Source organism: Magnolia sinica, chromosome 17 (assembly GCF_029962835.1).
Source record: "Magnolia sinica isolate HGM2019 chromosome 17, MsV1, whole genome shotgun sequence".
Lineage (NCBI taxonomy): Eukaryota > Viridiplantae > Streptophyta > Magnoliopsida > Magnoliales > Magnoliaceae > Magnolia > Magnolia sinica.
The window spans coordinates 64,336,412-64,347,809 of record NC_080589.1 but is presented as its reverse complement, the minus strand read 5'-3'; the positions used below and the strand labels follow the sequence as shown (position 1 = coordinate 64,347,809).

Genomic DNA, 11,398 nt, shown 5'->3' with positions numbered 1-11,398 from the left:
CACCTATGTTTGCAACTAATCTTTTCCCTAAAGCAGATTTTCAGAATCTGTCCATATAGGAGGGCTGAAACTTCGGCGAAGCACCGTGTTCAAACCGATCATCCGCTTGGCTTGAAATTTAGAGGGAAGGTGGCCCATCCCTGGCCGACCAAGCCTTAGCTAACCGATTCAGATTTGTGGGCCTCACACATGTGCGGGCCGCCATCCACGCACGTGTGTCAGGCCAATTTGTTGTCCACTCGTGCGGGCTGATCATAAGTTCCCTCTCATCTCTATTCCACTCCTCTTTCGCCTTGTTTCCATAACCTTAACCCTAAATCATCTCAAATCCCCAAGTTCTATTCCACTTTTGAAACCCCTGGGTTTTCTCGAATTGAAACGTGAGAATCCCTTGGATTGGGAAATAATCCTTTGCATTTATGGATGGATCTACTATCCTTTGAGCATTGTTTGGTCTATAATTTTTAATTGATTCAGCCCTAACATGTGTAGGCTTGGACCCTCATAGATTCCCCTTGTTGAATGCTTGACTTTATGTGGGATTTGGAATTATTGTGATTGTTTCTAAATTATTATGATCTAAAGCCTGAAATCTTGCACATCATATGTAATTTTCATGTCTTGCATTAGATGACTGTTAATCTTTCATTCAACATTTCTGTAGTAAGGAGAAGATATTTCTATCTGGAATAGTGAATACAGAGGCAAGTTAATTCTACATGCAAGGGCCTGTCTGGTTTGATGTAATTACATGTATTTTTATGTAATTTCTCTCAAACCAGCATTAAATGCATACATCAAACAACAACGCATGCATTTGAAAGTGGAGTTGCCCCAGATCAGAGTTCATGATAATTTGAAGCCAAAGCTTGGTGAGCCCCACCATATTATATGTGTTATATCCACTCCATCCATTCATTAGTACAGATCATTTAAGATAATGGCCCCAAAAATGAGGTAGATTCAAAGATTAAGTGGACCACACTACATAAAATACTGGAGATTGAATGCGAACCATTTAAATGCTTTTCCCATAGTGTGGTCCACTTGAGCTTACCTTAGAATGATCTAGCCAAATGAATGAACGGTGTGGATAAAACACACACACACATATCATGGTGGGACCCACAGAGTCGATCTCATTTTCCGTGCCTAAAAGTTGTTGTTGTGAATGTCACGCAGCATCCCTTCCATCACAAATTGCTGTAGCATGTAATTAATGCTTAAAAAGTGTAAAATATACTGCAATTTCTCTGAAATACACCCAACCAAACAGGCCCTAAATCACTGCTCCTCTGTATGCGCTGCTCATAGCAATGCAGCAAACAAGTTCACTAATCGAGCCTGTCATATATGTGTTCCTTGGCCTAAGAATCAGCCTGCTTGCACACACGTGGCACCTTAGCATGTGAGGCCACATTCTGAGGGGCTGGGATCTATATATGTGGAATTAGCAAATCTACTGAATAGAATTCAGCATAAAGCAATCTATCCTGCAAAGCATGGAGTGCAACCATATGTTTGATATTCTATTATCATTTTCTTATGCTTGCTTGTTATTGGTATTTGGTCTGACAACGTCAATACTTGCTGAATAGTTGTTGTTATAAGTAGAACCTATGTCAGAAAGGGAAGCAGCATTGGATTATACAGACATGAGAAAACCACGTATTCTATTGGCTGCTAGTGGAAGCGTAGCTGCTATAAAATTCGGAAGCCTTTGCCATGGCTTTTCCGAATGGGCAGAAGTCAAAGCAGTAGCCACCAAGTCTTCCTTACACTTCATTGATAAAGCATCACTTGCAAAGGATGTAGTTCTTTACACAGATGAATATGAATGGTCCAGTTGGAAGAAAATTGGTGACAATGTGCTTCACATTGAGCTTAGAAAATGGGCCGATAACATGGTAATTGCCCCATTGTCAGCCAATACGCCACCATCGATCTGGCTCGATGACGACGTCCAGGGAGAGTCTCCTAGCTAGAAGATGAAGTTTTGGTTCAAAAGGATGGACCCGATAGTTAAGAAAAGCCCATCATGGGATCTCATGATCGTGGCCCACTCGTCGGATTGGTTTTATATTTTAGGTTTTGCTTATTGTTATTATTTAGAACATCGTGAACGCTTTAGATTTCCTTATTTGGTTTTTATTTTAGTTTACTTATCGCTATTTGGGTATAGGATTCTCCCTATAAATAGGCACCCCTTATAGTTCTTTTGATTCATTGAAGTTAATAAAAAATTTCTGCTTTATTTTTCTGCTCTCTTCGTGAGTTGTTGAAGAATTCAAAAGTGGGTGCGAAGCTCTCTCTTTTTGAATGGCTAACTACTGTGGTGCGAAGCTACATCGATCCCAATTCACCCCCATCTTCCATCATCTTTTTTTCATCTTCCCCCACCATCTGTACTTCGAATTTGTCCTTTTGTTGTGTCAAATTTCTTCATTACAGCAGGTTTCCAGATTTCGGCCCGCAGGCGAGCTGAAACTTCGGCGGAGCACCACGCACAAACCGTACATCGGATCGAGCTGAGATTTGGGAGTTTTGGAGTCCATCCCTAGCCGACCAGGGCCAAGGTGGCCTTTTTCTGAATAGTGGGCCCCACACACGTGCGGCCGGGATCACACGCACGTCCGTCTGGGCCATTGTTGCTGTCCACACGCGGGATCATCTTTTGGCTCAGGTTTTTATCCTCTTTTATCCTCTCATAGCCATTTTTCATGAATCCTAACCCTAGATTACATGATCCCTAATTGATTTGCCCATTTTTATCACCTTAGGGTTCCCTGAATTGAAATTAGGGAATCCCTTGGATTAAGGACTGATTTTTATGCATGAGTAGTTGATTTTATTTCCCTTTGACATCGTTTGGTTTATAATTTTTATTGGTCCAGTCCTAGCCTGTGTCGGCTTGGACCCGCATAGATTCCCCTTTTTAATTGAATGTTTGGATTTTCATGTGGGACGTGGAATTTGTGTGATTGTTTCTGAATTGGTAGGATCTAAGCCTGAAATCTTGCATATCTAGTTGGAAGAAAATTGGTGACAATGTGCTTCACATTGAGCTTAGAAAATGGGCCGATAACATGGTAATTGCCCCATTGTCAGCCAATACGCTTGGCAAGGTAAGATCTTCTTCTAGTTGCTTAAATGTCTCTTTTGTGTGTTGTTATCTTTGCTAATATGTCTTGTTATTAACGAATGTCATGCTAGACTCGACAAAGATTGCTACGGACATATGAAATGTTAAGGTGTTTAACTTAATCAGTCCTTACTATTTTGCAGGCTTAAAGGATTGAATGTTTACAATGTTCATAAGCATATATCCTTTGTTGTTATTATTGTCATCATTATCACTATTGATTTATCATATTATTATCGCTATCATTATAATTATTAATTATCATTATCCTTATCACAATTGTCATCATCATCATCATTATTTATCATCATCTAAGCCTTATCCCAATTAATTGGGTTTGGCCACATGAATTATGTTCTCCATTCCATTTTATCAAGGACCATATCCTCAGTTAAACTATAGCTCATCATATCTTTTCTTACTATCTCCACCCATGTCCTTTTGCGTTCCTCATGCCCTTCATATCCTTCAATTTGAACCAACTCCTTCAAAGACGTGCCGTTTTAGGTCTCCAATGCAAGTGACCAAACCATCTAAAGTCTACTTCCCTTTATATAATTGCATATTGGGTCTACTCAGTTCCTTTGAATATGTTCATTTATAATTCTATCCTTCTTGTGTTGCCACTCATCCTTTCCGACATTCTCCTTTCAACGACATTCATTCTATGAATGTTCTGTTCCGTGACTACCCAACACTCTCTTCCATAAAGCATGGTTGATCTTGTAATTGTCATATAAAATCTCCCCATTCAGTTTGATTTTTATGCTCTAATCACATAAAAACTCCAGACACACATCTCCACTTCATCTACCCAACTCTAATTTCTATGAGCAACATCATTCTCAATATCTTAGTTCTCATGAATTATCAACCCATGATGTTTAGAGTGGTCATTTCGAGTAATTCTTGACCTTCTATTTTAACGAATTCTACCTTTCTTCTGTATTGTTACTAAAATTGCATTCATTTATTCTGTTTTGTCTAGCTAATTTTAAAGCCTTTAGATTCTCAAGCATCCCTAGTTTTAGTTGTATACTTGTATTTACCCCTACCCTTGTCTTGTCAATTAAAACTATGTCATTTGCAAACAACATACACTGCGGGACCTATTCTTGTAAATGCGTAATTACGTCGCCCTAACCAATTGCAAATGATTTGGACTCAACTCCGGCTACTGTAATTGGAAAAATATTTCTCCATCGTAAATAAATTACCACTCCAACATTAATTAGCACTCCATCGTACATGTCCTTAACCATGTCAATGTATCCTCTTCAGATTCCTTCCCCAACACCCACCCGATTATCGTTCTAGGTACGTTATTGTATGCTCTCTTAGTCCACAAAGAGAACTTTTCTTCTTTCCCTGAACTTCTTCGTCAATTGTCTAAGAAAATGATTTTCTGATATATTGTCTAATACCTTAATATTTGCTCAATCACTTTCTCCCAAAAATTCATGGTATGACTCAATCCAACAGTACTGCAGCTTTGTTTACTTTTCCTCCATCTATCTACCATTTGCTTTGTTTTTATAACCTTGTTGAACAAATTAGTGAACCAAATTAAGCCAATCTTCCCCGTGCACTTACAAACCTCTACTGGTATACCATATGGTCCCAAGACATTTCCCATCTTAATCTTTTGCAAAGCATCTTTTACTTTAGATATCCTAATCCTATGAAAGTATCTAAGATTTCTAGCTTCATTTGAATTTATGATTATTTATATCCCTAAGTGCTCGGAGTGGTCATCATTTTGCAAGTTCTGGAAGTAATTTCTCCACCTTTCATTGATCTTGTAATCCTTAATCAATACTATATTGGCATTGTTCTAAATGCTTCTAACATGATCTAGGTCCCTGCATTTTCCTTCCCTCATTTTTGCAAGTCTGAAAATTTCTTTCCGACCTTCCCCTATTCTCAATCTGTTGTATAGATCATCATATGCCTTAAGTTTAGCCTTAATTGCTACTTAGCATTTCTTGTGGCATTTTTATATTCTTCTAAATTTTCCATGTTTCTAGTCCCATGCCAAGCCTTGTAACATGATCATTTATAACCAATAGCTCCTTAGATTTTACCATTCCATCACTAAGTCTTCTAGAAAGAGTGATTCCCTTATTTTTATCAATTTCTTCCTAAATAACATCACTATATATAGAGAGCTGCAGGAGACCAAAGGGTCTGCCAGCTTGACTGGGCCACACCAAACCTTGATATTTTACAGGGCCCACTATGATGAGTATGTAAAATCCACCCAAGCACCAAGCCTTGCTCTTATGGAGACCATCACCATATGTGTATGCGCATGCACGTCTTTCCCTACTGTGTTCTTGGCACTTGGTAATTTCACTTCCTCTCTTCCGTCTCTTAACCATCAACCTATGTTTTGTGTTCAAAATCTCTTTGGGTATAACCTTGCGGTCTTTGTATATTGATCGTTATGTCTACCTAAGTAGAAAGAATTCTATATGGCTTGTATATGTACTTTTGAAGGTTATTAAATGCTCATCCTTTTTTTTTTTTTTTTTCAAGTATGTGTTTGTTATTGTAAGATAACATGCGATGGTAGAATCAAGGATACCATCCCCCATCTCATTTCTGTTCCCAAAATCATATGCTCCATGCACCCTTCCATATCGAATTTTTTTTCCCACATGACCATGAAAGTCCCCTCTAAATATCCTCTCTCAATTTTGAAATTTGTTGTATTAATCCATCCATGTCCAGCTAGAATACCTTTTCCCTAATCTTGCCTCTGGAGCATTAAGGACATGGATTATCTCCTCTCCCAATACAAGCTTTTTGAATAGAAGTCCATTGTCTACTCTCTTAAATCGGTCTACTACTTTCTCTCTCCTATTTTTGTTTTCTTATGTACAAAAGTCTATCTGCATCAATTTCCTTAGCTTTTGCCTCTTTCTACTTGGTTTCTTTGCAAGCAAGCCATGCAAGCTCTTCTTTGCTTGATCATGTACACCAGTTCTATACTCTTACCTGTTCAAGTTCCTATATTCCATGTGGCAAGATGGATCCTTTTATTTATTTATTTATTATTATTTATTGTTGTTTATGTGATGATGATGGCAATTCTTCTTTTTCTTCTTCTTCTTCTTCTTTTTGAATCTTTTTCTACATTGGATGCTCCTGTTTCTGTTTATTCTGAGATCTTAGAATTGACAACATTGTGCTTTGATGACAACTAACCTTTGGCAACTCATCCATCATCACTTTCCATGCATGCATTCCAATCCAGGCCGTCCAACTTGTGGGCCCAAGTTGGAGTTGAGTATAGCTGGGAAGTCAAACTAAGTGGATGAATCATGATAATACAATATGGTTGGTGTTAATCAAATGGACAGCTAAAAATGTATATGGAGTTGCATTGTAGTCTAGCCCAGTCCTTTTTTCTTGCGGGTCTTGAACCATTCTCATGGTTTTTCTATTGTTTTTTTTTTTCAGATCGCTGGTGGTTTCTGTGACAACCTACTAACATGCATCGTTCGAGCATGGGACTTCAACAAGCCAATCTATGTTGCTCCGGCCATGAACACCTTCATGTGGGAGAACCCCTTCACTGAAAGCCATCTCGAATCCATCAGTAAACTCGGTTTCACACTGATACCTCCCATCACAAAGAGGTTGGCTTGTGGAGATTATGGGAACGGTGCGATGGCTGAACCTTCAATGATCAATAATACTGTGAGGCTCAAAGTTTTGAATCTTGACCATTGAATGACAATAGTTAAGTAGCACACATTTAATAATGACCTCATACACCCCTAGTGATTACTGGTATAAAATAACATTTTGAGGAATCACCCACAACATCAATTGTATTTGAAACACACACACACACAAAAGCTCTCCTGGAAACAGTTCTCATGGGAACTTTTGACTTGTGATGCAGGCACAGTATCTGGATGGTCCACTAGATGAGTTACCTCGTAAAACAACCTGGGTTAACTTTTTGACTTGATCCAACAATCAGGTAGGCCATAACAAAGTGGAAACCCTGGGCCCTCGATTTGCCTCTTGCTTTGCTATAGCCCACCAGATTTTTGGACCAAGCCAAAAAGTTAGCCCTTGGGTTCTTAAGGTGACTCATCTAGTTGATTGTCCGGATTTTGTGCCTACATCATGTGTCAAAAGTTCTCCTAAAGTTTCCCTGAGAACTTGTTTGGTGAAATCCACTCCAACCATTAAATGCTATATATATATATATATATAGGGAAATGGTACTATGCGGTCGAGCACATGAAACCTTAAGATAAGGTCGAGACGTGTCTTATATTCTACCCTTTCCCGGGCTTTAGAAAAAAGGCAAAATGGATAATGCCATTACCAAGTTCTGAGAGCTCCACGAAGATGTATATGTTGTATCCATACCGTTTGTCCGTTTGGAAAAATCATTTTAGGACATGAGCCCAAAACCTTAGGCAGATCCACGGCTTAAATGAACCACACCAGAGAAAGTATTGGGGACAATGATGCCCACCATTGAAACATTCTGAAGGCGATGATTTTTCCCCATCCAACCTGTTCATGTCACTCGTATCTGTACAAAGGGGTAAACCAAATATCAGCCTGATCCAAAACTTTTGTTGGCCCCAAAAAATTCTCAATGATAAGCATTCAATCCCCACTGCTTTCTATGTTGTGGTCCACTTTAGATTCGAATCAAATTTTAGGTCTAATGCCTAAAATTATCTTGCCAAATGAATGGACGGTGTGGATTTAACACTTACATCATGGTATGGCCCACAGAACCTGGTAACGGTAACACACTACAAGGTCGGCGGTTGCGCAAACAGCCATTTCGCTTCTGACGGACTGAAGCGGATTACCTCACCCAAAACAGAATAGTTGTTATAGTGAGGCTCAACTTGATCTTTGTAATCTATATACATGACGTCCATCCATTTTGGAAGATCATTTTAGGACATGAGCCCAAAAATACTGAAGATCTAAAGTTCAGGTGGACCATACTATCTGAAATGGTGGTGATTGAATGCTTTAACATTAAAAACTTTCTAGGGCCCGAATGTTTACATAATGCTTATTTTTCATCCAACCGGTTGATGAAGTGAAAAAAGAAATATCAACTTGATCAAAACTTATGTGACCCATTAATTGTCAATCACTATAGTTTTCTATGATGTGGTGCACCTGAGAATTGGATCTACTTTAGTTTCGGATTCATATCTTAAAATGATATATAAAAACGGATGGGCAGCGTGGATATAGAATACATACATCAAGGTGGCCCATGGTAAGGCTACACCGAGCTGGGTGGGGCCGCACCTAATCTGCTACTAACATGGGTGGAGGTACATGGGTGGAAGTGGATTTCCTGTGAAAGGCTTTGACAGCAATGCACTGGAAAGAAACGTTTATTGTTAAGACTTTTATCGGCTCTATTTTGATTTTTATATAATATTCAAACTGTTTTCAAGGTAACCATTGGGATGAACTAAAAATACAAAAAAACCTTGACTAATGAAATGGATTTATCATAAACATCTCGCTGAATCCCAACTGAGCTCCCAGCGCAAAAAACTTCCTGCTTAAAGGCTCTAGAAGGAAATCCCGTCTGTGTGCCCCGTGTCCCATGGTGTTGCCATCACCAAAATCTGTGGGCCTCACCATGATGTTAGTCTTATATCCACACTGTCCACCCATTTGGAGAGATTATTTTGGGGCATTAATCCAAAAATGAGGCAGATCCAAAGTTCAAGTGGACCACAACGTAAAAGGCAGTGGGGAGAGCTTCTTGGGGGCCACTAAAGTTTTGGAGCAAGCTTATATTTGTTTTTGACCTTTTATCCCAGTCTGTGTGACATTGTAAACAGGTTGGACAACAAATAAACATCATGGTGGGCATCATTCTCTTTGATATGGTTCATTTTAGCTTGAATATGCTTTTTTATTGGGTTTATAACCTAAAATGATCTCTCTAATAGAATAGACTGTGTTGCTATAACATATATATCAATTACGTAGCAGCACTGGTTTTATCGGTTTTACCTTTTCCTAAAGCGTTGGCATCTCCACGGTGTAGTTTTCAAATTTGTCATCAAATGGTGGAAGACAAGACGTGCCATTTCCATATATATATATATATATATATATATATATATAAAAGGCCTTAGACCATATACACTGCTTCCAATTGTATGTTTGAACAACAGTTGGGGCCGGTTTTTAAAACCCACACCTAAAATTAGGGCATGCAAGTGGTGATCTGGTTGGATTTCAGAAGCACATTAGGGCCCACTTCCATAACCCGGCGTGGTTTTCGGTTCTGCTCAAATCTCTGTAAATATGAACAGTGAAATGATGCTTACGGAAGAATTTTCGGGTACAAACCCCTCAACAGATATAAATGGCCATATATTGGACGGGTAGTAGGATCTTTTAATCCGGAAGATGTTTGGGAGCAGGGTGCGACCATATCATCAACTCTAAGGATCGTACATTTGTGCAGAGCCATGCTGGAAGCGGATTGGCTGGTGTACCACACAACAGCTATATAGCTGCTGTAGGTGCGTGGCGTGCGAGGACGAACACTGACGCTCCTCGAGCTCCGAGTTGTACCAACGGTTCAAAGGAGATCAAAGTTACATGGGCCCCACAGTTATGTATTTATTATATCTATACCGTTCATCTATTTTTAGAGATCATTTTAGAGCATTATTTTCCATCAAATCTGTTCATAAGGTCACAAAGACCTGAATGAAGAGGAAAAACAAATTTCATATTGATCCAAAACTTCTGTAACCCCGAAAAGGGTTTCAATGGTAGAGGTTCAATCCCCCACTGCAGTGTGTTCCACTTGATAGTTCTATCTGTCTTAATTTTCGTCTCAAGCCTTAAGACGAGCTCATAAAATGGATGACGGTTTGGATATAACACATACCTCCCACAGAACTTGCTGATGTCATTACAGCAGCTATATAGCTGGTGTGAGGTACACCAGCCAATCCGCTTCCGCCATGATGAAGACGTACATGCTTGTAATGTTGCCAGCAAATGGACGGTCAGAAACATAAATGGTGACAGTCAGTGGATCCTCGGCTCTTTATAACTCACGTTGTACGCTATACGGCCACCCGCCCAAGCCATAATCGGCCAAGTACAATGGTTATTGCCCCCCGCCACAGGAATTTCCTGTAGGGACCCACATATTCTCGTGACAAAGCCACTCCTCCGTCCATCAGTTTGTAAACATCACAATAAGATGCAGATCCAAAACTCAGGTGGGCCACACCACATGAAAAAGCTGGATTGAAGGCCCACCGTTGCAAACTTAGTGGGGACCACAGAAGTTTTGTATCAGGATGATATTTGTTCCTACTGCTTATCTGAGTGGTAATAACCCTATGAACGGTTTGGATGGCATATAAACATCAACGGTGGTCGTTTCCGTTCTCACTGTTTCGTGTGGTGTGGCCCTGAGTTCGGATCTTCCTGATTTTTGGAGTCCTGTCTTACTGTGATGTTTAGAAACTGATGGACGGAGTGGATTCATCACGGGCATCTCTGCTGGCCCCACACTGCTTCCGACCACAAGAACTTCTCATGGCCGCGGCATAGGCAATTCGCGTACCGTTGTAATGCTACGGATCCAATGAAAGGTGCGATGTATGGGGCCCACCGTGATGAGTGCACGACATCCAACCCATGTGCGCCCAGTGAGTTCTTCTTCGTGGCCAAAAATCAAGTAGGCCACGCCATAGAAACGTTGGCACAGGAACCTGCCTTCGTGATTATGTGGGCCGAAAGTGTTTTGTATGTGTCATCCAATCCATTCAGTAGAATGTGGCCGACGAGAATGAATGGATAAACTAAAAAATCAGGCTATTACAAAGCGCAGGTGGGTCACACCACATGATTTTATAGGTTTTTAAGCATGATTTTAAATGGCGTGGCCCACATAGGGATAAGCCTGAATTTTGGGAGAAAAGGAAAGAATGAGGGAGGCATGTGATGCAATGATTTATATAATGCATACACAACAGTGGGGTTCCATACATAGCCTTGTAAGTAAAGCTGAACCTGCAAAGCCTATATATTATTATTATTATTATTTTTAAATAGGCCGATGTTTTAGGGGATGAATTATCTGATTCTCAGCCCACATGGAGCAGTTGGGATGGGGATTCCATTAAAAACTTTCCAGGTTGTATAAGACCCACCATGTTTGGTATATGCCATCCAATCCATTCAGGAGATGCACCGCACCACTATGAT

At 39.9% G+C, this 11,398-nt stretch overlaps 1 protein-coding gene across 1 annotated transcript; it reads left to right on the top strand.

The window, feature by feature from the left end:
* Nucleotides 1-1,602: 1,602 nt before the first annotated feature.
* Nucleotides 1,603-6,905, top strand: LOC131231102 (phosphopantothenoylcysteine decarboxylase-like). The gene is made up of 3 exons (XM_058227195.1): nt 1,603-1,877; nt 3,060-3,125; nt 6,608-6,905. The coding sequence occupies exons 1-3, from the start codon at nt 1,620-1,622 to the stop codon at nt 6,878-6,880; spliced, it is 597 nt and encodes a 198-aa protein (XP_058083178.1). The 5' UTR covers nt 1,603-1,619; the 3' UTR covers nt 6,881-6,905.
* The last annotated feature ends 4,493 nt before the right edge of the window (nt 6,906-11,398 follow it).

Excerpts from the sequence above, each read along its gene's own strand:
- LOC131231102 (XM_058227195.1), top strand. The coding sequence starts at position 1,620 with ATGTCAGAAAGGGAAGCAGCATTGGATTATACAGACATGAGAAAACCA. Across the intron at positions 1,878-3,059 it reads TTGGTGACAATGTGCTTCAC|ATTGAGCTTAGAAAATGGGC; the intron begins ATTGAGCTTAGA and ends AATGTGCTTCAC. Across the intron at positions 3,126-6,607 it reads CAGCCAATACGCTTGGCAAG|ATCGCTGGTGGTTTCTGTGA; the intron begins GTAAGATCTTCT and ends TTTTTTTTTCAG.